At 51.4% G+C, this 25,531-nt stretch overlaps 2 protein-coding genes across 5 annotated transcripts in view; one reads left to right on the top strand and one right to left on the bottom strand.

Moving 5' to 3' along the window:
* Nucleotides 1-350: 350 nt before the first annotated feature.
* Nucleotides 351-23,758, bottom strand: TTC22 (tetratricopeptide repeat domain 22). Of its 4 annotated transcripts, XR_013401739.1 has the most exons (8): nucleotides 22,614-23,758; nucleotides 8,736-8,791; nucleotides 8,406-8,521; nucleotides 7,649-7,767; nucleotides 6,676-6,837; nucleotides 2,975-3,127; nucleotides 1,131-2,442; nucleotides 351-748 (listed from the first exon to the last, which is right to left on the bottom strand). XR_013401739.1 is itself a non-coding variant. In XM_028833420.2 (7 exons), the coding sequence occupies exons 1-7, from the start codon at nucleotides 23,178-23,180 to the stop codon at nucleotides 1,906-1,908; spliced, it is 1,737 nt and encodes a 578-aa protein (XP_028689253.2). In that variant the 5' UTR covers nucleotides 23,181-23,758; the 3' UTR covers nucleotides 351-1,905. The 4 variants fall into 4 exon arrangements, 3 of the variants coding, with proteins under 3 accessions (XP_028689253.2, XP_002808263.4, XP_077812088.1); XM_028833420.2 differs by having other exon boundaries at nucleotides 351-2,442; nucleotides 7,649-7,794; XM_002808217.4 differs by having other exon boundaries at nucleotides 351-2,442.
* CIMAP2 (ciliary microtubule associated protein 2) overlaps nucleotides 22,709-25,531 on the top strand; it is a 41,423-nt gene continuing 38,600 nt past the window's right edge. Inside the window, exons 1-2 of the mRNA XM_077955964.1 lie at nucleotides 22,709-23,102; nucleotides 23,742-23,965. Coding sequence (XP_077812090.1) covers nucleotides 23,941-23,965 — 25 coding nt within the window. The 5' untranslated portion in view covers nucleotides 22,709-23,102; nucleotides 23,742-23,940. The remainder of the gene's footprint in view (nucleotides 23,103-23,741; nucleotides 23,966-25,531) is intronic.

Below are 25,531 nucleotides of genomic sequence, written 5' to 3'. Positions count from 1 at the left end.
GATCCCATCCTAGGGACAGTCATGGTTCACAGTCTTGGGCAGAAAAGGGATGGGGGTGGTTGGGGGGCAGAAGTGGACAGGGGTGTGTGTGGTCTGCTGTGGAGTCACCTTCTGGCCTCTGCTGCCATGGTGGTGAGAGGAGAAAGAGGGTGAGAGAGAATGTCACCATTCAAAGTGGTGAGCCATGGTGAGACATGAGGTAGAATTCAGGAGCCTTAGGGTGGCCTCACTGCCAGATTTCACAGGTACCTGGAATGCCACCATTAGTGTTGAAACACTGTCCCAGTGGATATCAGAGTGACCCATGTAACAAGTGACACACAAACCTTTAACATATAAACACTGAATACTTTAGAGTTGATTAGTTTATTAGTATTTTTCCAAACCTGAAGAATGGTGAAAGTAAGTTTGTGGTAAAAAGTGTGAAAGTAAGTGTGGGGAAAACAGTAAGTATGGCTTTGGGCAAGCCGTTTCCCTTCTATGGCTCTCAGTTTTCCCATCTGCACAATGAGGGGGGTGCACTGTGCAATCTCTAAGACACTGAATTTCAGTCTGTTCTCTACCCATCAGTGGATATATGAGATGCAATGCAGGGGTGCTGGTCTGTCCCTGGTAATGAGTGAGGATATGAGCAAAGCAGTGAGTACAGCCTGGAATTTCAGCTACTCGGGAGGCCGAGGTATGAGAATCGCTTGAACTTAGGAGGCTGAGGTTTCAGTGAGCTGAGATCTGGCCACTGCACTCCAGCCTGGGCGACAGAGTGAGACTCTGTCTCAAAAAAAAAAAAAAAAAAAAAAAAATCTATGACTATGATTCTAAGAGTGTAAAATTCCAAGATTTTCTTTAGAATTAGTAGAATAGTCAAGATTGGGGGCAGGGCAAGGCGTGGTGGCTCATACTGTAATCCCACCACTTTGGGAGGCTGAGGCAAGTGGATCCCTTGAGGTCAGGAGTTTGAGACTAGCCTGACCAACATGGTGAAACCCCGTCTCTACTAAAAATACAAAATTAGCCAGGCGTGGTGGTGCACACCTGTAATCCCAGTTACTTGGGAGGCTGAGGCAGGAGAATCGCTTGAACCCAGGAGGCGGAGGTTGCAGTGAGCAGAGATCGTGCCATTGCACTCCAGCCTGGGCAACAAGAGCAAAACTCTGTCTCAAAAAAAAAAAAAAAAAAAAGACTGGGGGCAGGTTGTACCTCCTAAAGGGTGGGGCCCCTAGTTCCCCCAAGAGCAGGGAAGTCAAGTGAATGTTCTGTTGATGGGCTCTATTCAGAGCGTTTGGGAGGCCTTTCAGGCCAAGTTGACCAAGGAGGAGGCCTGCTGGAAAAGTGGCAGAGAGGTAGGAATGAGCCTGGAGGACCAGGCTTAGGCTAGGGCGCTGTTCCGTAACTCACTAGCGGTGCAGTCTTGACCTCTGCTTTAGCCAGGGCTTTTCTGGCTGCAGGAGCTCAGACCCCACTCCAGTCAACTAAAGTAAAGGGGACTTTCACATAAGGATAGAGTGAAGCCCACGGGAGTCCAAAGACAGGCTCGCAGGCCTGAGGGACTGAGTCCCTGGACTAGAAAACAGACACACTGAGGTAACTGTCTTCTGTTTCTCTCAGGAGCCTCACAACCATCTTATTTTACCTGTATGTCTAGAACATTCTGTCCCTCAATTGGCAGCTTCCCAGTGTTTTCTCACCTCTGCTCCCAGCCTCTTCTGCTCTCAGGCCCTCCAGTCTGGGTGGGCATTTCAAACCGCCCGGGTGTCGCAACATCCCCATTCACAATTCCTGACAGAGAATCGAACTGGCTCCGCTCCCAGGCCAGCCTAAGGCAGGGGGTCCGTCCAGACCTGGTCCCACCAGCTGGGCGGGGCCTGGGCGGGGTCCCCGGGAGCCTCCGGCCTGGGCACCCGCATCCTAGAAGGAGACCGCCCGGCGGTCCCGCGGCGCACTGGCGCCCTCGCCCTCGCGCTCCATAGTCTCAAAGAGCAGCCGCACCAGCGCCAGCCGTCCCTGGGCCACCAGGGCCCGGGCCAGACCCAGCACCTCGTCCGTGTGCCCGCGCCACACGCGCTGCAGCTCCTGGCGCAGGCGCGCCGCAGGGTACTTGTCCTGGGCGCGGCGTAGCCAGGCGTCCACCTCGCGGCCCAGCTCGCAGTCGCTCATCTGTGCCTGGCTCCACTGCGCCAGTAGCGCCTCGAGCAGGCAGCCGAAGCCCTCGGTGTGGCTGGAGCCCGCGTCGTCCAGCTCCACCGCGCGCTTGAAGCAGGCCGCCGCGTTGGCGTCCTCGCCCTTGATGCGCAGGCACTTGCCGCGCAGCAGCTGCAGCTCGGGCAGCGTGGCACCCAGCTCCGACTCGCCCGCCTTGGCCAGGAACACCAGCGCCTGGTTCAGCGCCGCCTCGTCCACCGCCAGCAGCTCCTGCACTGCGTCCACGCCCATGTAGTAGTAGACCTGGGGTGGGGGACACGCCCTTCACTGCAGGCCCGGCTCCATGCTCATTCCCGCCCCACGCTTGCTTAAAAAAAAATTCCATTCCTTCACTCATTCCCACCCTCTCTCCATCGACAATTATTAATCACACGTTTTATTCCTGCTCCTCTAGGAAAAGAGTACCCCGATTCCAGTTCCAGCCCCTTCACACCTAGCCATGTAACCTTGAGTGAGTCAATCTCTGGATCTCGGTTTTCTTGTATCTAAAATTATGATATTGTCACTTCTTGGTAAACATTCCCTGAACACAAAGAATAGATATCTTCAAGATCAAGAATAATGCCCACACTTCCTGAGTGCTTAGGAAGAGCCAGGCCTTGTTCTAAATGCTGTACACACATCTTATTCAATCCTCACCATGGCTGGAGGAGATGGGTACTGTTATGAGGGAGTGCAACTTTTTCCTCTGCATCCTGGCCTAGCCCTGGCCTAGCCTGGCAAGGAGTAAACAGATTCTTGCTCAGCTATTGGCTAAGCCAAGAGACTGCCTTACCTGGCCGATGTCCAGGTACGCCTTGAAGCCTGGGCACACCCTGACCACTTCCTCTAGGTCAGCCTTGGCACAGGCCAGGTGGTTCCTGTCAGGCATGCCCCCGAGACCCATCTTGGCCCGCTCCAGGTCGTGCAGGTAGGCTCTGATGTGGATCTGCCAACAGAGAGCCAGCTTAGGAAAGATGATCCAGGCAAGGGCCTCTGCCCTCCTCTCTGTTCTAAATGAACCCAGTCTTTTTTTCTAACAGCAGCCAGGGAGGTTCTGTGCTGCAGTAGAAAGACCCTGAGGCTGGGACCCAGGAGTCCTAGGTTCTAGCCTTGGACCAACTTGGGCTAGCCACACCCTCTTTCTGGTCCTTAGTTTCCCTCTCTGTGCAATGAGTGATGAAGTAAGAGTCCCTTACTCATTCAACAGATATGTATTGAGAGCCCACCATGTGCCAGTTCCTATGTTGGGTACAGGAGGTACCATGGTAACAAGATAGATGAGGTTCCCGCTCTGGCGGAACTTAACATTCCAGTAGGGGAGGCGGTCAATAGGAAACAGTACTATTTCAAGTGGCAAGTGCTATGACAAAATAAACATGACAATGGGATAGAGATGATTGGGGAGGATTATTTTAGGTAGGATGGCAGCACCAATTTTGGGAGAGTTTATGTCAACAAGCAGTTTGGGAAGAATGGCAGGTAGCCCCAACTGACAAGCATCACATTACAAATGATCTCAGACCCTTGCTTTCCTTAATTCCTCCATTTTCCTCACACTTAAGAGCATTTACAAAGTTTGGAGGTTTAGGAGTGGTGGGTTTGGGTTGGGTAGGAGGAAGTGAGGGAAAGGGGGCTATTGTTGTTGAAGGTATTAATGCTTTATAGTCATCAGAAGGGCTTTGATTATAAGACAGCATCATGGAGGCAGGGGGAGATGAATCTCTGGCTTTCGGGTCAGTTGGACTAGGGTTTGAATTTCAGTCCTTCCCTCAACCCCTAGCTATTAGCCATGTCATCTGGAGGGAGTTCCACAACTCTATGAACCTGAACCTCATTTCTATATCTGAAAAATTAGTTCATGAATATCTTCCTGGGGGAATTACCATGATGTCTGAAAGAACATATTCTAGTCAGGAGCTAGCATATGGAAGGTGCTCAGTTCATTCATTCGTTCAGCAAATATTCATTAAGAGCCTCCTCTGTGCCAGCCACTGTTCTAGGCATTGAGAATGCAGTAGACAACAAAACCACAAAAATCCCTGCCCTCAAGTAGCTTATATGTTTTGGGGGAGAGAGAAAATAAACATGATAAAGATGTAAATAGTGTGTAGGGGAGTGATTAATGCTAAGAAAACTAAACGAGGAAAGGAAAACATAAAACGTTGGCGGTGGCGAGGTGTGGTGGCTCACACCTATGATCCCAGCACTTTGGGAGGCTGTGACTGGAGGATTGCTTGAGCCCAGGAATTTGAAACCAGCTTGGGCAACATAGGCAGAACCCTGTGTCTACAACAAATAGTTTTTAAAAAATCAGCTGGGTGGGTGTGGTGGTGCACACCTATGGTCCCAGCTACTTGGGAGGCTGAGGTGGGAGGATCACTTGATCCCAGGAGTTCAAGGCTGCAGTGAGCCATGATCACGCCACTGCACTCCAGCCTCGGTGACAGAGTGAGACCCTATCTCTAGAAGAATTTTAAAAATAAATAAATTAATATATTTATATAAATATATATAAATAATATAAATATATATATATAATTAAATGTTGCATGGCTTTGATATTTTCAATTAGATGGCCACTAGAAGACCTGTAGGAAGTGAGGGAGGAAGCCAATCAGATACCTGGGAGAAGAGCATTCCAGGCAGAGGCCCTGGCCAGTAGGGTTGGAAGACTGAGAGAGGCATGAACAGAGGGAGGTGGGGTAGAGAGCTCATGGGGCCAGGGCCATGCTTATGGGCCGCAGCATGGACTGAGGCTTTTACACAGATAATGTGAGTTCCCTCCTCCTCACCGTCTCTTCTCCACCATCCTGTGCTCCTCTGGTCATCTGAGTGACCTTTGGCACCACAGAGAGGCCAGGATCATAAGACACCAGATGGTGATGGAGGGAGGAGAGTAAAATTGGAGTTTCTGATTATTGAATGCAGTTCTTTGGGGAAGTTCCCTGCCTCCCTGGTTATATGTGGCCTCATATGTAGGATGGCACATGTCTGGCCTCTCTCACAGGATTCTTGTGAGCATTAAATCAGATCACGAATATGAAAGTGCTTGATGAAATGCAGAATTTTATAGAAATATTTTATTATTTACTATTATGGTTAATATTATTATCTATAATAATAACCACATCCATGACAGTGAAGGAATTTCACTCCTGCCTCATACCTGCTGGCAAAGTAATTAAGCCACTGAGACCAAGACTGGGAGAGGATTTGCCACTAGGTCATGTGGATGGTAGTGGAGAAGATGAGGGGATGGGGGGACTCTTCGGCTTGCAGTGAAGTAAACTTGGAGCTCCGAGTCTGCTTCCTCAAGCACATGGGCTCTGTGTGGGCTCTAGGGGGTGGGTCTGGGACCGGTGCAGGAAGCTAGCGGGAGACAGCACTCAACTAAGTGTGTAACTTGCAGACCTAAATGACTATGCAGTGGACTGCCTCAAGAGACAGTGAGATAATTCAAAAATATGCCTAATATTAAATTAGTAGCAGTCAGTCTCTTATGAAATCTGACTGTGTGCTTGATGCTGAGTTTTACATACAAAATCTAATGTAATTCTCATAACAACTCTATGAGACATATTATCATCTACAGATAAAGAAACTGAGACTCAGAATCTGGGCAAGAGTATTTTGCCAAAGGTCCCATAGCACGTGGTGTTGTGGGATTTGAACCAAGGCTGTCTGTGTTCAGAGCCAGAGCTCTGATCCACTATATTAAATGACCTCTACTGGCTTTCAGAGAAGCACCTCCTATGTCCAAGGCACTGTGCTTTAGATGCTACCTCACTGCGTCTGTTGACAACATTTTAAGGAAAGTGTTCTTATTTATATCTTACAGATTTGGGAACTGAGGTTTGCGGGGGGGTGGGTAAGTGGCTTGCCACAAGTTCCACAAGGTAGAGAAGCCAGATTTCAACTCTGGTCAGTCTGATTCCACCTGTGCCAATCCAGAAGAGGCTGGGGGCTCACTGACCAGGCATTGTAGAAGGGATTCCTGCAGTGAGTGGAGGCTTATGCATTCTTTCACTCAAAAACCTTACAGGGCTGGGTGTAGTGGCTCACACCTGGAATCCCAGCACTTTGGGAGGTCAAGGTGGGAGGACTGCTTGAGCCCAGGAGTTTGAGATCAGCCTGGGCAACATATGAGACCTCATCTCTACTAAACAAAACAAAAATTAGCTGGGTGCGGTGGTGTGCTCCTGTAGTCCCAGCTACTTGGGAGGCTGAGGTGGGAGGATTGCTTGAGCTTAGGAGGTCTAGGCTGCAGTGAGCCATGGTGGCACCACCCTACTCCAGTTGGGTGACAGAGTGAGACCCTGTCTCAAAACAAACAAAAAGCTGTATAGAACCCAACTGTGTTTTTTGATGGCTCCTAAGCTGCCTTCCACCATGAGGACTCCCTGAGCCTTGGGCCCTGGCAACAGGGTCTTGGCCTATGGCCCTTGTTCTCTGATTCCCAGTGGCGGGGTAAGGTGGCGCAGGAAGCTGACCCACCTTGGCCCTTGTGCAGTACGCCTGCCAGTTGAGCTCTGGATCTTGTAGGACATCCAGGGCCATGTTACAGGTTCCAATGGCCATATCCTGCTTTCCTAGGAAGTAGAAGATTTTGGCCAGGCGATTCAGGATGGGAGGCTGGTTCTTGGCGATCTCGATGGCCTAGGTAAGGGAGGAGTGCAAAAGCAAACCACTTGCTTGGTCGTTAGTGAGAGCTGGCTAAACAGTGCTGAACCACCGGAACCCCATTTCTGGATACATCCAAATCAACACAGTGCCCTTTACCCATATCCACCCTTATCCACCTGCCAGTAAGTTGTCATATCATAGAACCCAACACCTTGGGGCACAACCCATTGGCACTCAACTCCTGAGAGCCCGGCCCATGACCACATCACCTGTCACATCCAATAAAGCTTTCTAGACCCCAGTCAGACCCCTCCTTCCCAGTGTATGCTCCCCCATCTTCCCGGGGCAGGTGAGAGGAAGGGCCAGAGGCAACCCTCATCCCCCAACCTTACAAAGTATAGGGTTTTTACCTGGGTGATAGCACTTACCCCCACTATTGTCATTGACTGCTTCCTGTTGTAAGTGACTTACCTTAGGGTCACACAGCCTATGGGCAGGACTGGCAAGGAGACCCCAGCTAAACTCGTCATTCTACTATGCCACTGGGGGTGGGGAGGTAGGGAACTCCTGGCAGAGGGAGTACTGTGAATGGAGGCCTCAAGGGAAAAAGTCTAAGGGTCTGTTTCAAGGCTGGAGAAATGGGCTGGGGCCAGATTTGGTATGGGGAGGGTATCTTTTGTTTTGAATGAAGAGAGGATGGAGAGCAAGGTCTGGAGTAAGTGTACTTCCTGGGTGGACCACGCGGTGGGGACTGACACCCAGAGAAGCCTGGGTTCTGGGTGGAGAGGCTGGGGTGCCAGGCTCCTTCTCAGTTTAGAGGGTGGGTGTGGCTGGGGGCACGTACCTTGCCGAAGCAGTCCAGAGGGTCGGTCCCCGAGTACCCGCAGTCATGGACGCCCATGGGGGTGGTGGAGAAGGTGTCATTCCGCTCCAGCAGCATCCCGAGGTAGCACCAGGCCAGGGCTGGGGGTGAAGGGTGGGAGAGGGTCTCTAGGAAGCAGCAGGGTGGAGAGAGGGAAGGGGCCATCTCCATCTTAGGTGTTGCCCGTGAAGACAAAGCAATGGACAGTAGCGTGAGATCACTGAGGGCAACTTGCCAGGGACAGAGAGAAGCAAAGGTGGAGAGAGGGGCCGTGTGAGGGGTTAGTGAACCCGTTTTAGTGCTTATTCTGTGTTCAATGTGTCATCCGGGGGAACTCATTTCAGGTATGTAGGTCTCTTCTGACTTCAGCTCTCACCAGCTCTGGTGGTTCTAGTCCCTGTTCTTGCTCTCTGGCCCTGCAAAAAAATGACTCAACTCCTCTTCAACGGAGGCTTCAATCTTCTGACAATAAATAATTGGAAACAGGGGAAACTACCTCTCACCCTCCAGGTCACGAGCTGCAGACGGGAAGCCTGCAGTCACAGTGACTTGTAGTTGGCATGTTCACTTGGGCAAGGTATGTGGGCTCCTTGAGGTGCCCAGATGAGTGTAGGGGACAGAGAGAAGGAGGAAGAAACAGGAGCCAAGAGAGGGAGGTAGTGCCAGAGGTGGGTGCAATGCCAGCAGGCTGGTGGCGGGGGACAGAGGCTGCTGTCCCACCCATCCCCTGGGCCCCTACCTTGGTGGCGGGGGTCCTCAGACTTGAGCACTTGCCGGAGCAGAGCCAACGTGCGGTTGAAGGCGGGCAGCCTCTTCTGCTCCTCACTGCCCAGCTCCAGGAAGATACCATCTAGCCTGTGGCCAAGAAGGAGATGTGTTTGGGTGGCACCCCCTCCCAGCTGTCCTGTGTGCTGCCAGCCCTGCCCAGGCCCGTGGTGGTGGTGGTGGGGTTTGGGGAGCCCTTTCCAGCAGGATGGACCCAGCCACCTTTGCCCTTACCCTGCTGGCTGGGTACCAGGCCACACCTCTCCCTCCACCATCCCGTACCCCTGCCACCTTCTTGCCTGACCTGATGTAGAGTGTTGCCATGGTGAAATACCAGCCCCTTTTCTCCTCCATCGGGATCTAGGAAAACAGAGAACAGCCCTCGCTGCCATTACTGAGGTACTCTGGCCATTGTTCATAAACTCCCACACTTGCTGAACCCCAAGAAGCAGCAGGCACAGTGGGAAGGGCTTTGACCTTAAACACCCTTGATTACAGTCCTGGCTCTGCCCGTGACTGGCTGGGTGGCCTTGGGCAAGTCACTTCACTTCTCTGACTACAGAGGCTTTGTGAGGGCCCCCAGTGAGGTGCCTATCCTAGAGCAGGTGTGGTAAGCATTTCCTCCCACACCCTCCACAGGCTCCCCAACCCCAGGGCGCATACCCCACTGCTCACCCTCTCCTCCACGCCCACCTGCCTCTCCCTTTGGTGCCATCCCTGCAGGCTTTACCTTCCTGAGAAAGCCCCTTTGGGCATGTTAAGTGAGCCCAGCTCAGCTGAAGCCCAAGACCCCCCTGAACTGTTTTGCCATTATTATTCCTGCCAACCTTGCTGTGCGACTTGGGCACCAGATAAAATATTTATGCTGTTATTTATGGGAGTAGCTGCTCCGGCTTCGGGAAGGAATTTTAATGAAAACCAATAAAACCCCCAGTGCATATCAGCAGCTCTCCCTCAGGCTCCAGCCCCTCCCTCCACATTCATCTCCCGTCCCTGATCTGGAGGCTTCACTCTGCACTCGCCACCCCCACTGTGGCCTCCTCAGCTGTGGGGGAGGGGGGTCCATCTTCTCTCTACCCCCATCCCCAGCAGCTGGGGTGAATGCATTTGTCAGCACCTATGGCATAAGGCCCTGCGTTGGGTGCTCTGGGAATGTGGCACTGAATGGGACCTGCACCCTCACCCGAACGCACTCACAACCTGGCAGCGGAAGCAGACCCAGGCTTCAATAATAGGATGCGGCTCAGTGCCTGCATGTGCCAGGATCCTGACACCCATCTTCTCCATCTCACAACAAACCTATCAAGTAGCTGTTATCCCCATTTTATAGAGGAACATATTGAAGCTCAGAGAGATAAAGTGATTTGCCTGAGGTCACACAGCTTTTGAGTGCCAGAGCTGGGATCCGGTCCCCGTTTATCAGCTTCCAAAGCCCATGCTTGCTTCCCCACACCGGGTTGCCAGTAGCTGTGGTATGAAGCCAGGTCTGATCGAGGCCATGAGACTGGTACAGAGGGAGTGCGGGGGATGGGCGGGCCACTCCCTGTTGGGGGATGAGGGCTTAAGGAGGGTCTTGGGTCACATTGGCACTTCAGAGGGTGGGCTCCAGATGGAGAGCTCCCATGAGCAGAGGCCTGGAGACGTTAGGGATGGGGAGCTGATGGGTGTGCAGCACAGAGTGTGTGAATGGGGACCCGGGGGGGCCAATGCTAGCAGGTTAGGCTGTGGCTGCTCCGGGGACACCTTGGATGAATTTGGAGGGAGGAAGAAAGCGAGGGGTCCTTATGAGTCAGATCCCACCAACTGGTATGACTGCCCTTCAGGACAGGATCTGGAACCCAGGTCCCAGTCAGACCACCCAGAAGCGGTCCCACTAATTGCATTTCTCAGTCAATATTCCCTGAGTAGCTTCTCGTGTGGCTCTCGGCTGGGCAATAAAGACAGGAGACAGAAGGCAGGTCCCACATTTAGGGACTCTGGGTCCTGCAGGAAAGCCAGACCCAAAGACACAATTAGAGTAGAAGGAACACGGGGGCTATGGGAGCTCGGGGAGGTATCCTATACAATCCAAGGACTTCCCCATGGTTTTCCAGAGGAGGAGGTACTAGGGCAGGGTCCTCAAGGACAAGTAGGAATCACTCAGGTGGATACAGTGAGAAAAGGCAATCTAGGAGGATGGGACATCAAGTGCAAAAGCTCAGAGAAGAGCGAGCAAGGTATGCTGGGGTCTGCCTGCAGCCCAAGGACTGGAACCCTGATAGTAAGGGGTGAAGGGAAGAGCCAGCAGGGGCATAATCAGGAGGGGCTTCTGAGTGCCAGGGTCAGGACTTGGAGCTCATCTGCAGGGTACTGGGGAGCTATAGAAGGAGAGAGAGCTGGGGAGTTGGGCACAGTAGCTCATGCCTATAATCCCAGCACTTTGGGAAGCTGAGGCAGGAGGATCTCTGGAGCCCAGCAGCAGTTCAAGACCAGCCTGTGCAACATAGTGAGACCCTGTCTCCTCAAAAATCAAAATCAAAATAGCCAGGCACAGCGGTGCACATTTATAGTCACAGCTGCTCTAAAGCCTGAGATGGGAGGATTACTTGAGCCCAGGAGTTTAAGGCTGCAGTGAGCTATGATAGCACCTCTGCACTCCAGTCTGGGCAAAAAAGTGAGACCTTGTCTCAAAAAAAAAAAAAAAAAAAAGAGGCTAGAGCTCAGGAATGCCAAAATCTGATTGATGTGTGCTTTTACATTTGTATCACCTTGAAAGGTAATCCTGTTACTTAGGTGGGAATAAGCAAAAAGGCAGGGACAGGACTCTGGATACCCTTATCTGCTTTACTTACACTGGACCTGGGAAGGAAGAAGGAGACTGGGATTTATGGAGCACCTAGTGTGGGCCAAATTGGCATGATGTGTCAAAACCTGACCAAGCGAAGGATCAGGGGCACGTGGTGCCTCAGGCTTCCTGGCTTCTTCTGCTTCTGCTGCTTCTGCTTTTCCTTCTGCTTCTGCTGCTTCTTCTGCTTCTGCTGCTGCTTCTTCTTCTCCTTCTCCTTCTCCTTCTCCTTCTTCTTCTTCTTCTCCTCCTCCTCCTCCTTCTTCTTCTTTTGAGATGGAGTCTTGCTCTGTCACCCAGGCTGGAGTGCAGTGACGTAATCTCGGCTCACTGCAACATCTGCCTCCTGAGTTCAAGCTATTCTGCCTCAGCCTCCCGAGTAGCTGGGATTACAGGTGCCTGCCACCACACCCGACTAGTTTTTGTATTTTTAGTAGAGATGGGGTTTCGCTATGTTGGCCAGGCTGGTCTCGAATTCCTGACCTCAAGTGATCTGCCCGCCTTGGCCTCCCAAAGTGCTGGGATTACAGGCGTGAACCACCGTGCCCGGCCCCCTGGCTGCTTCTATGTGAGTGATCCCATGACCTCTGGTCCCTCACCTGCTTTGTGGTTGGCTCAACTGAGTCATGGTGGGGAGAAAGAGAACCCACTCTCCCTTCCTTGCTCCTGGCGAGGGAGCCTAGCATCCAGCAAGAACAGGTGTAGTAGACTTGGGGGGTGGGAATGTGAAGAGCTGAGGCTTGTGTGCCTGGCAGGCCTGGTCATATGAGATGGGCGACCTTGGGGGATGAGTTACCCCTGGCAGGTTATGTCCTTATCTGCAAAGGAGGATAATCATATGGGCTTCTCAGGAGTTGTGAGGGCAGTGCCTGGCCCAGAGTAGATGTCTGTTCCCTTCCTCCTGGTCTGGGTAGAGCTGAGAGCTGAGTGGGGTTAGGGTTCTCTAGGAGGTTGCTTTGTCTGCTGTGGCATGTTTCAGTGCCCGATGAGGCAACATGGTCTTTGGCCCTGGAATCTGGAGCCATCCTGGGGCACCCTGCTGTCCTCTCCCACTATGCTCCCAGGACCTCAGGATCTCCAGTCCCCTATTGGGTCCCAGGCACCTTTCTTGCCTCCACAGGTCCCCAGTGTTGGAGACTAATGTGTTGTCCTCAGGGCTTTCCCAGCCACTCTCTTGCTTGGTATTCAAGTGGCAAGAAATTAAATTATGTGTCCAAACCACACTTAGTACATGATAGAGCTGGGGCTTAGACTCATGCCTCCATGATTCTATTCCTAAGCCTTGTCCACAACACTCAGTTATCCTGATCAATCTCCTTACTAGATATCCAAGGACACCAAGAAGAGAGAGGCGAGGTGGCTTACCTAAGGTTCCACACTAGTTAGCATCAGAGCTTACAATCCAGTGGTTTCACCACCACTCTGCGCGCTGTTGAGTATTACTGATTAATTCAAGAGACTGGTTACGGTTTTCACTAAGCAAGCAATACCACCACCTGGTGGCAGTATGCCTGAATTGCAGGGGCAACTCCTAAGGGTCAACTCTCCTCCCCTTCAACTTGATGACTAAAATTGATTTTCAAAAAAGTAGCTAGTTGGGTGACATCTGTGTGACAAATCGCTAAAGTAGTCCCTCATCAGATCCGGCTTAAGAGCCGCATTTGCAGGAGGGCTTGTGGAGTTGCAGATGGAGTCAGTGGATATGGAACAGAGTTAATACAATACACAGATCTAGTCAGAAGCCTCACTGTGCCCGGGCTTTACTCCTCTATCCCTGTGGTGAAGCTGGCGTTGGATGTTCACTCTGTGCTTCAATTCTGGCTCTAAAATAGACTGTCTGTCTCCCTCTCTTTTTTTTTTTTTAGACGGAGTTTCGCTCTTGTTGCCCAGGCTAGAGGCCAATGGCGCAATCTTGGCTCACCGCAACCTCCACCTCCAGGTTTAAGCCATTCTCCTGCCTCAGCCTCCCAAGTAGCTGGGATTACAGGCATGTGCCACCATGCCCAGCTAATTTTGTATTTTTAGTAGAGACGGGGTTTCTCCATGTTGGTAAGGCCAGTCTTGAACCCCCAACCTCAGGTGATCTGCCCGCCTCGGCCTCCCAAACTGCTGGATTACAGGCTTGAGCCACTGTGTTCGGCCTTGGACTGTCTCTTTAAAAATCCTTCTGGTTGTAACTTAAGCAGTAACTGAAGCAGCCGCTGAAGCTGTTACCAGGGGCAACCTGGCAAGCCATAGTGCGTTAAATTAAATTAAGCAGGCTTGTGACTGCCCCCTCCCCTCTTGGAGAAGGGAGGGGGCATTCCACCTCTATCCTGGAGAATAAAGTTGCTGTGAAACCTCTTATGGCTGCAAGGAATTCAGTTACAGAGTTTATGACTCCCAGAGGCAAGGTGTTTGGAGGCAGCCTGGGAGGGGGCTCACAGGACTTCTGCCAAAAGAGGAGTATTTACGGTGAACCTGCCTGGGGTAGGTGGCCTCCGGTCAGGACACCCCCCCCCTTTCTTTCATTTGGTCCTTATCACAATCCCATGGGCTGGGGATTCCGTGGTCTATGAGAGAGTCTGGCCAGCGTGTGAGTCCAGGCTTTGTGCTGGAGGAGCTTACATTAGGCTGCTGTTCTGTGGCAGATTCATGGGAGGGAACTAGGCGAGGCCCATGCTGACCCTCAAATGAAATTTGTAGACCCTGGTACAAGCTGAAGGTGAGAGAGACAGATCTCAGGTGAGGTGTTCTCAGCACACTTCCTAGCTCTTCTGAGGCCCTCGCTATTACTTTCCTTATATTAGGGATGGGGAAACCAAAGCAGAGACCTGCCTATTTGACCTGGTACTTCAGGCCAGGTCTCTCTGACTTCAGTGCTCTTCCCACAAGATCCAGCTGCAAGGAGCTACTGTTTGTACGGTGTTTACCATTTACAAAGGGCTTTCACACAGATTCCATGTGATCCTCAGAACAGCCTCATGGAATGTAAAGGGAGTATCATTACCCTCTTCATACAGCTGGGCTGGGAAGACTGAGGCAAGATGTTATGTTCAGAGTCACATGTCCAGTGTGACAGCCTTGACTGAAACCTGGAGATGATGCTCTTTTGCTATACTAATAATAGCAACTTTTGAACACTTACTATGCACCAGGCACTTCATTTACATGTGTTACCCCATTAGGCTTTCTCAAGGGTTACCTATGGGGTAAGGATTGTTATTCTCCCAAGTTTACAGATGAGGCAACTGTGGAACAGAGTGGTTAAGGCATGCACCCAGAGTGACACAGCTAGCAGGTAGTAGGGCTGAGAACTCTGCGACTTAGCTCCAGAGTCTTTGCCTCCAACTACCTTAGACAAGTGGTTCTCAAAGTGTGGCCCTCGGTCCAGCAACATCAGCAGCATCACCTGGGAATTTGATAGAAATGCAAATTCTTGACCCACTGAATCTAAAACTCTGGGGGTGGGAGCCCAGCAATCTGTGTTTTAACAGGCCCCCTACTGCATGCTGAAGTTTGAGAACCATTGCACGAGGCTCTCACTGTACTACCCTAAGGTGGAGCAAAAATGGGCTAGAAAATTTCTCTCTTTTTTAGTGAGTAAAAGGTCAGAAATTGTGATCCTCAGGGAAGCCTGAAGATCGAAGCTCCTGTGGGCTGGGTGAGTAAGCAACAAAGGTTAGTGACCTGGCAGAAACTGCAGGAAATGGTAGGATTAGGATAAGCCATTACCAGAGCAGGTATGTCTTAACTCGGGTCGGGTACAAGGTTCAGCGTCCCATTTACGTCAAAAGACAGCCCCGAAAGAAGGAAATGTTGGGGAGCTTGGCTATTTTAAGTTATTCCAATAGAAGATCTTTCACTACACCAACAACTGACAATATATATGGATTTGAATAGGCTATACAGAGACCTTGCTGGTTCTTAAAGAAAATATTTGCCTTGTATTTTGAACTTTGCCCCTGATGATGGGCTGTCCTCTGGATTCAGAGTCAGTTCCTGAAAGCTGACTAATTTTCTTTCTGGGGAGGAGGAATGACAAACAGGAAAGAACATTTCTCTAGTGTCACTGGGCTCCTCAGTGCATCATGGCACTGGGTTCTCACAGCAGCCTTAGAAGGTGTGATGTATCTTCCTCCTTTTACAGATCAGGAAACAGAGACTACAGAAAAAGCCACCAGCCCAGCCCCATAGCCCAGGGCAGAAGTGCCAGGATTCAAGTTCAGATCTGCCTTCCTCCAATGCCCCTGTTGTTTCCACCTCATCCTGCTGACTCCGTGAAGGCTGACACTGCAGAAATAAAAGTCACAAGGTGGCAGGCCTGTGGATATGTCCTTCCTGCACAACTGGAATGTCCTCTGTGATGACACAGAACAGCCTTTCTGCTCCTGCACACGGAGCCCCGCCCCACCTGGCCCCAGCCTGCCGCCTGTGGGCCATGTACAAGACAGGCAGGGAAGAGGGTTGCTGTTCCCCACACACAGCTGCAGGTGGTGATGCTCTTGTGCTCCTGCCTTGTCAGGTGTGGGGAGGAAACAGAGGTTGAGATTGGAGTCCCACCCCTGCCTCTCACTCCTCTAGGGGTCCTGGAGAGCCCACTGGCATGGCTCAGCTTCTACATCTGCAAACAGGGGTGACCCCACGTGGCCTGCCTGCATCAACAGACATGTTGGCTGGGGTGATATGTGCACAGGTGGAGGGAATTTGGGATTTGAGTGTTATGCCATGGAAGCAAATATCTGGCCCTGTCTTGGGCTCCCTGGATAATTCCCTGTGGATTTTAAGCTTTGAGCAGCTCCCTGTTGGTCAAAGCTCCTTTCTGGTCCTAGGTCTGTCATGCAAACACAGGCCCTGTCAGTTTTGCTCTGTGCTGGATCCCAGACTTGCTGGACTGTGTTGAGCCACTTCTCTGTTTCACTATCCCTAGTGAGAGGGCAATTCCCTGTCTGGTCCAGCGTCCAAATCCAACTCTAGCACCGGCAGTAGCTGAGTGGGTCTGCAGGAGTCTCTTACCCTCTGCAGTAACAACAGTGATGCCTGAATTTTCTCAGCTCCTCCCGTGGGTCTGTGCGGTGCTGCACTCTAACATACATCATCTTTTCTCCTGCAAAAGATGGGCCAGATGATGCTTAAAGCAGTTTTGGCTCTGGGCTTCTGTATCTGTGAGGAGGAGGACACCCAGTTCTTAAACTTCCCAGCCAAGTGGGGAGAGAAGCCAGTAGCAAACTTAGAGGGCATTGACATGCAAACGTGAGCACCCCAAGGCCACAGAAGGTTGAAGCCAGACCCTTAGGAAAGCTGTCCATCTTCCTGGGCTTTGATGTCCCATAGTCCTGAGTTTAGTTCCTGCCAGCCACATGTGCCCCTGGGCAAGTCACAACACCTCTCTGAGCCTTAGTTTGCTGTCTGTAGAATGGGGTTAATAACAATGTGGATTTGCCAGCATTTCTGTGAGGATCAAATGAGATAATCGATGAAAAGCACTTGTGTGCACAGTGCCTGGGATATCATCCAGCTTCATCTACCTCTTCTTGTAGCTGAACCAAATCAAACCACTCAGAATTGTGGAGTCGCGTGTGTGTGTATGTGTGTGTGTGTGCGCGGGTGTGCGTCTGTGAACACGCATGCATGCCAGAGATCCTAGGTTTGCTGACCTCTGACACTCTCTTGGGCCTTCCTGCCAGGTTCCCACCCCGCTGGGCGCAGTGATGGATTGGAATGCCCACACCTTTGTTTGTGAGGCTGGCCGCCTCCCTCCCCAGCTGCCTCAGCTGGCTGGTGAAGTGTGGACAGCCCCGCAGGCACTGGGTCAACCTGGGCAAGTCCCTTCCCCTCCCTGAGCCTGTTATGCCTGGGGTGTGAGGGGGAATCACAGCACCTGGCAGTGTGTCTGTGAGGTTTGAATAAAATTAAAATGCGCGAAGGCAGGTAAGATCCTGAGCTCAGTGCCCGGTGCACAGACGCCATTGCAGGTGTGGTTCCTGTCATCACTCAGGGCCTGCCTTGGTGTGTGTGACTGCATGTGTGTGTTAAGGCACCAGTGTTTTGGGAAAAGGAGAAGAAAATAACATAACTGAGTTGGCTTGGGACAGGGATTTTTTTTTTCTCTTAGACAGTAAGTTCAAGTTACCTTATTTTAAAAAATAGGGATTTTAAAGACAAAATCCAGATATTCGACTAAATTAAACAATGGCTGCAAACTCCCCTTGGTGTTCAGCTCTATGTCAGACATTGAGGAGGGTGGATGGGGAAGAGAGAGAAAAGCCCAAGACAGAATGCCCACACTCTAGGGGCAAGACAGAAACCACATGGGGGTAAACCAGAGGCTGGAAGGCTCTGTTGAAGAGCAGTGGCGAAGTGCTGTGGGCCAGAGCAGGCAGGGAGAAGCCCCAGGCAGGACCTCACGTGCTTCTGCCTGGTGGTCTTCATGTTCTCTCAATCCTCACAGCAACCATGTGAGGTTCATGTTAGAACCCCATTTTACGGAGAAGGAAACTGAGGCTCAGAGGAATAAAGAATTGCCTGTAGCCAGCTAGTGATGGAGGCAGAATTCTCACCTGGTCTAACTCCAAAGCTTGTGCTCTTAATAGCTACTCAATCTAGAGATTTGCCACTGACGGTCCATCTGTGAGTGTGTGAGAGATGGCGTGTGCAGACTTCCCAGTCTCTGGACATGTGTGTATATTTACAGGGGTGATGAGAGGAGGAGGGGAGTGATCAAAGCCATCTGTCTTCTCATATTTTTTTGTAATTTAAGAAAGAGAAATGTGGCTGGGTGCAGTGGCTCACGCCTATAATCCCAGCACTTTGGGAGGCGGAGCCAGGCGGGTCACCTGAGATCAGGAGTTCAAGACCAGCCTGGCCAACATGGTGAAAACCAGTCTCTACAAAAATACAAAAATTAGCTGGGCATGATGACAGGTGCCTGCAATCCCAGCTACTTGGGAGGCTGAGGCGGGAGAATTGCTTGAACCCGGGAGGTGGAGGTTGCACTGAGCTGAGATCATGCCATTGTACTCCAGACTCAGTCTGAAAGAAAGAAAGAAAGAAAGAAAGAAAGAAAGAAAGAAGGGAGGGAGGGAGGGAGGGAGGGAGGGAGGGAGGGAGGGAGGGAAGGAAGGAAGGAAGGAAGGAAGGTAAGGGTAGGGAATGAAGAGCAAAGAAGGGAAGTCACAGAAACAAACCCCCTCCTATACAAACACTGATTATTTTTAGATTATGGGCTGAATGATTAACTTTTATAACGTTTTCTTGTATAATTTGTTCTTATTATTTTGTAGTTTAGGTTAGCAGATGAGCAGCTGTTCACAGTTCTTCAGCAGCTCTTTGTCCTTTGAGCTCCAGAGGCTCTTCCCCACCTGGGAGAGTCCCAGCCCCACAAAGATGGAAAATCTCTCACTGCAGGGGGTCCCTCCTCCTCCTCCTCCTCTTCTGGTCTGACTTTGACTTCACCTTCTACCTCATCCTTCCCAGTCTCTGGACACATGGCAACCCACCCACCTCCTCTCTCTCCATACTCCTCTGCCTTAGATTTCCAGGAGTACACCTGTGAGGGGTCTCCCCTCACCATCCTGCTAGCCATCTGCATTATACCCCACTTCTCTGAATTCTCCAGAAAGAGCAAAGACTTTGCAGTCAACCAGGGTGGCATGGATTTAACTGCCATTTACTAGCTCTGTGACCCTGGGCAAGCTTCATTCCTTGCCCCAGTTCAGCCAGCACTCAAGCCCCCATGCTTTGCAGGCCCCACCACAGGGCCTTTGCACGCACCATGCCCCTGCTGGGTGTGTCCCCACTCATTCCCGCCTGGGAACTCCTGCTGAAGGGGCGTGTTCCCTCTCTGACTCAGTCACTCCCACTCTATCCACAGGGCCCAGACTTTCCAGGTCCCTGTTGATACCAAGCTTCGGACCCCATATCCCCAGAGTGTACTTTCATTGTCAGCCCCTGGGGCCCTGTTTTGGGTTCAGAAAGTGTGACCTCTGGGTGTACAGTACTTAGAGATAATTGCCAATGACACAGGCCTGTGATGAATGCCTGTGTTCTCAGCCAGCAGTAGACATGTCTCTGATTTGTCCCTTTGGCTCCCACTCCCAGAAGAGGGGCTCAGGTAAGCATAGTTAATGAAGAAGCAAATGTTTGCTTCTCCTTTTGTTCAAGCGCCTCTTAAAGGCAGGGACTTCTTAAAAACAGAGTCTGGCACACAGTAGGTATTCAATAAATGTTAAAATGCTCAATAAATACCTCTCAGACATGCACAGAATTTTCCAGTTTATGGGCATTTTTACTCCTATCATTTGTTGCATAATACCAATAAAACTGGAGCTGATCAATGTTTATGAAGCGGGAACTCAGGCAAGTGACAAGAGATGACAAGGGACTTGTCCACAGCCACACAGCAAAATAATAACAGAACTAGGTGCTCAGAACCAAACCTCTGGACTCTAAAATGATGCAACCATCATTAGTGTCATCCTGTCTGTAACTATTTCTTGAGCACCTACTCTGTGCCAGGTGCTTCAGAAGCATGTCATCTAATCCTCAGATGATAAATGGGGTCTCCAAATCCCAAACTCTCTCTGGAGGTTTGTGTAGGGGGCTGACCACAGCTGCTCTATGCAGAACTGTGGGGCAGCTGCTGGGCCACGCCCCAGGACACAGCACAGAGCTGGCAGCCACACCCCCGTGGAGCAATAGGCTCCCTCCCTGGAGTGCTGGGCATCCTGCTTAGCACTTTCTCATCTGGATGTTCACTCACTGGGGAGTCCCCACTGTAGCCGTGTTCCCAGAGAGGGAAGAGCCAGCCTCTGTTTGATAGCTACCCCGCAATCACTGCTTTCCTGCTCACCTCCTCCAGGAAGACTTCCCCCAGTGAATGGCCTCCTAAGAGCAGGAAAGTGCCTCAGAGACCATGTAGCCCCTGCTTCCTGCACCCATTTTACAGATGAAGAAACCAAAGCCCGGGGAGGAGAAGGCCCCACTGTGGGTAGTGTTGCAGCTGAGACAAGAACCTAGGCCTGCTGGCTCCTAGCCCAGGGCTCTTCAGGCCCCTCTCTGCTGCCATGACCTGCTGCCATGACCACACTCAACACATCAATGTTGGCTATGCCTTCCACTGAGGGTAGCCTGGCATTCAGGGCCACAGGCTCAGGATTGAAACAAGAGACCTGGGTTCTTGTTGACCTCATGCAATCAGTGGTCATGTCTACACTCAGCTTAAGAGCAGAGGAAGCTCTCCCAGCCAGGGAGAGGGAGGGGTCATCTGTGACCCTGCTCATCCCTGTGCAGGCTCTTTCTAGGTGCTTTACAAATATTAACTGTTAATTATGACATCAACCAAGTGAAGGATGTCCCTATTTTACAGATGACAAAGCCTATGACATATGTAACATTACTATCTCCATCTTACAGAGAAGGAAAAGGAGATTGGTGGTGCTAAGCACTGATTTGAAGTGAGTGAGCATGGGGGAGCTGGAATTTGGACCCAGACCATCTGACTCAGAGTCAACTCTCTTAACCCCTACCCTGCATGCTGTCCTTAAGTCAGGTCCATGCCCTCCAACCTGTACCTTTTGAGGTCTTGACTCTCACATCTTCTCTTACAGAAGCCATGAACATTCATGGAAAAGGCACTGAGGGGAGTGTGCAGAGCCTTTGTGAAGGGAGTTGTGCTACCCATGTGTGAAGGCTTGTTATTTACATATCACAAATCTAAAATATTATAAAACATAATTGTTAGCAGCTCAACCCTGTCTGTGCTGTGCCTTCATGGAACCCCTCTGAACTGTGGTTTCCTATTCTGTAAAAGAGAATAATGCTCTACCACATCATTTGTCTGTCATTCAGTACAGGCTGCCTCCGAGATAGCCCCAGTGATCCCCACTTCCAGGTATTCATGTCTTTGTGTAATCCTCCCCTTTGAGTGTGGGCTGAACCTGTGACTTGCTTCTAATGAGCAGAAAATAGCAAAAGTGGTGAAATGTCCATGTGGCAAGGAAAAGAGGGAAGCCATTGGCAGAAGCCAGTGAGGAACTGAATCCTGCCAACAGCATGTGAGTGAGCTTGGAAGAAGATCCCGGCCTTCAGATGAGACCACAGCCCGAGGGCACTGAGTGAAGCCATGCCTGGATTCCTGACTCACAAAAACTGGGCCATAATATATACTTAATATTTTAAGTTGCTAAATTTTGGGGGTATTTGTTATGCAGCAGTAGATAATATACCTAGTATTTGCCTATTGAGTGCTAGGCCCTATGCTGCACATATATCCATTCATTTATTAGATACATTTATTGAGTGCCACTGTGTGCCAGGTGCTGTGCCGGTGTGTATTGGGTTTACAGTGGTAAACCAGACAGACATTGTCCTCACTCTCAGAGACCTCACGGTTGAGCTGGAGGCTGGGAAACGGACAGTGTGAGCAGTGCTATGGGAGCCCAGAGGAAGCGCTGACCCAGCCTGAGGAGTTAGTGGAGGCTTCCTAGAGGAGGGGATGTCTGAGACCAACCCGAGACTAAAGACAACCTTCTAGGCAAAGGTGGAGCCAAAGGGCACCCCAGGAAGAGGCTGAGAAAGGGACAAGGTGAGCTGTAAGGAGATCTGGCCCATGGAGGAACAAGGGGAAGTAGAGTGTGGCAAAGTGACACACAGTGGCTTGGAAGGGGGAACGTGGCAGAGGAAGGACAGACAGGTAGATCATGGAGGATGTTAAATACCCATCAAAGAGCCTAGGAATTATCTACCAGGCAGTGGGGACATGGCCCGCGAGATGGAGCACCACCACACTGGCAGCAGATGGGAAGATGAGGCAGAAGGGTCAAGCTGGAGGGCAGGACCCCAAGGATGGGTGACAGCTGCTACACTGGTGCATGCAGGAAGGTATGGAAGCTGGGCTGGCAGAGGAAGGCTGGAGAAGTGTGGAGAGACCTCAGAGATAACAGGAGGTTGAAGGGACAAGATTTGGGGACTGAATGGATGGGGATGGAAGTGAGCGGGAGAGAAGAGGTGGGAATGTGCCCAAGTTTCTGGCAGGATGCGTGATTGTGCCTTTTACTTAGGTGGATGTGCACAGGCGCAGGAACAGGCACTTGCTGGGAGGAGCAAGGTAAGAAGGATGAATTGCCCAGGTTGGGCTTGTGCTGTTTCCAAAAGAGAGGCTTGGGCAGGCAGTCCTACTAGGAAGCGGTTCCACTCCCTAGACCAGGAGAGGGCTACAGGAGTGGCTGGGGCAGGCCGGGGATGCACATTGGACAGGCATTTGGGAGACCGAAGAACCGGGGTTGAGGGAGAGTCAGGGGTACCGGAGCATCTCTGCAGACAGAAGGGACCATGGTCACAGTCCTCCCAGCGGGAGGTAGGGAGACAGGGGTCACCCACCTGCTGCCCGTAGCCCAGCGCCTTGTCGTAGAGCGCGATGCCTGCCGCCAGCCCCCGCGCACGCTCCTCTGGGCTGGCGCAGCCCACGTCGAAGCCGTGCGCGTAGCCCTGCTCGGCCAGGCAGCGAGCGGCGCGGAGCTGGGGGTCCCCGGCGGCTTCGGGCTCCTCCGCCAGGCCCATGAGGCCGGCCAGCCGCGCGGCGCACGCCTCCTCCTCTTCATCCTGGCCCAGCCGCCCGTACACGTGTGCCAGATTGGCCCAGGCGTTGAGGTTGCCCGGGTGCTCGCGGGTCACCTCGAGGAAGCACTCGCGGGCCTCGTCCAGCTCCTCCAGGTAGAATGCGAAAGCGCCCAGGAGGTGACGCACGGCGGGGCGCTGCGGGGCGGCCGCCAGCTCGAGCTCCTGCCGCAGACCCTCCCGCTGCAGCTTCATGTCCCGGGCGCGCTGCGGCGCCGGCGAGTGCGGCTCGAAGTTCAACTGCATCTCCAGGTGAAAGTGGCCCGGCAGGTAGTCCAGGTCGTCGATGAGGGCGTCTAGGTCATCGGCCACAGCCTCCGGCTCCGCCATGGCTGCCCCCTCTGCTTCCCTGGCCTTGCCCTTGTGCCTGAGGCTGCGGAGGGCAGTGGATGGGGGCGTCCCCCGAGCGAGCGCCGTGCGGGAGGCGAAGGGCAGCCGGCAGAGGCCCCGGGCCCGGCAGCCTCTCGGTCTCAGGGCGCCTCCCGCAGGTGGGTGGGCCCGAGGAGTGCCCTGTGGGTGTTTCCGCTTTCGCTGCTCAGCTGCTTCTAGACGCTGACATTGCACAACCAGGTGTGCCAGAAAAACAAGCGCATTGTCAAATACGAGGCGTGCAAACTTCGGTGCAAAGCAAAAGGCGTGTTTTTACTCTGCTAAGCAGGGAGGAAACTGAGGCTCAGAGGAGAAAACTGAGACTCAGAGGAGGAACAGAACTTGCCCAGATCACAGAACTGGGCGTACCCAAGTAGGTAGGCCTGGAACCCCAGGTTGCTGAAGGCCGGGCCCTTCCTCCAGGGGCGCTCCTCCGCCCTGTCTGCTTGAGCTGAGTCAGGACTGGCCAGTCTAGCTGCGGCAGCCACCCTCACTCCTGCCGCTGTCGCATCCTGTCCGCAGGTCCTCAGTGCTCTTCCTCTGAATGGAACCTGCCACCTCCCTCCTCTCTTTTTTGACCATTATTTATGAGGCTTCCTACGTGGAATTTCTCTGCGCCCCCTCTGCTCCGCAGTGAGCTCCTGTGCAAAAACTATGGGCTGCATGTGCTGGTTCTAATCCTGCTTCTCCAACCCTAATAAAGTATGACCTGCCACACTGGATGACAATCCTTCCCCATTTATCAGGTAAGCCTGATAAATGGCCACTCTGGATAAATGTTAGCTCCTACTCCTCCAGCTTGGTTCCCATCCCATCCTGCACCCCACCTGTGGTCCCAGTTTTCTTGCTTTGGCCAGTGTTCCTCCCAGGTCTAGAGTGGTCCCCTAACCCCTAGCCTGGAGGCTGGCTGGCAGTGCTCCCTGCTGCAGGGGCCAGTTCCTCCCGCTCTTCCTTCCACCTGGGCCTGGCTCCTGCCATCCCTGTTGTTTCAACTTGATAGACAGATGAAAAATATATACAGGTGAAATATAGTTGGAGTATCTCTAAAGATATAGATGTAAATATTTACATTTCATGTAGATGAAATATCTATATATTTCAAGATGAAGCAACAGAGACCAGCATTTCAAAACAGGAAATAGAGCCAATTAGGAAACTTGAAAAAAATTTGACATTAGCAAAAAAAAAAAAAAAAAAAAAAAGTTAAATTAAAACAACATCCTGGTGCTATGTTTCACCTGTTGATTTTTAAATATAAAATTAATTGTAATAATTTTTAATTGAAAATTTTGCTATAAATTGCTGGTGATCCTGTGATGAAACTTGTTCTCTTACCCGCTTGAGAGTATCAGGGATGGATTGACAGAGGGTTTGGCTTTGAAAAAAAAAAATGCAGGCCGGGCGCAGTGGCTCACGCCTGTAATCCCAGGACTTTGGGAGGTCGAGGCAGGTGGATCACCTGAGGTCGGGAGTTTGCGACTAACATGGAGAAACCCCGTCTCTACTAAAAATACAAAATTTGCCAGGCGTGGTGGCGTGTGCCTGTAATCCCAGCTACTCGGGAGGCTGAAGCAGGAGAATCGCTTGAAGCCGGGAAGTGGAGGTTGCAGTGAGTCGAGATTGTGCCACTGCACTCCAGCCTGGGCAACAAGAGCAAAAAGCATTGTCTCAAAGAAAAAAAAAATTGCAACAACGTATACTTCACAAAAAATTTATGGTGTTAACCATTTTCAAGTGTACAGTTCAGTGGCATTAAGAGTATGAATGCTCCCTTGGCCTTGTCCTTGTCCCTGAGGGCACTGTTGTACCACTGTTTCCACCTTCCATCTCCAGAACTTCTTCATCTTCCCAAATGGAAACTCCATACCCATTAAACAATAACTCCTCATTCTGTCTCCACCCAGCACCTGGTACCCACCATTCTATTTCTGTTTCAGTGAATTCAACTACTCTAGTTACCTTACATAAGTGGAATCATATAGTATTTGTTCTTTTGTGACTGGCTTATTTCCCTTAGCATAATGTCTTCAAGATTCATCCATGTGGTAGCACGTGTTAGAATTTCTTTCCTTTTAGAGGCTGAAAATATTCCATTGTATGAATATATCACATTTTGTTTATCCATGTATCTGTTGATGCACACGTGTGTTGCTTCTACCTTTTGATTGTTGTGAACAATGCTGCTATGAACGTGGGCATACAAATACACGTTTGAGTTCCTGCCTTTAATTCTTCTGAGTATATGCCCAGGAAAGAAATGGCTGGATCATATGGTAATTCTATGTTTAATTCTTTGAGAAACTGCCATACTG

The sequence above is a fragment of the Macaca mulatta genome, chromosome 1 (assembly GCF_049350105.2).
Source record: "Macaca mulatta isolate MMU2019108-1 chromosome 1, T2T-MMU8v2.0, whole genome shotgun sequence".
In the NCBI taxonomy this organism is placed as follows: Eukaryota; Metazoa; Chordata; class Mammalia; order Primates; family Cercopithecidae; genus Macaca; species Macaca mulatta.
This window is presented reverse-complemented; position numbering and strand designations above follow the sequence as displayed.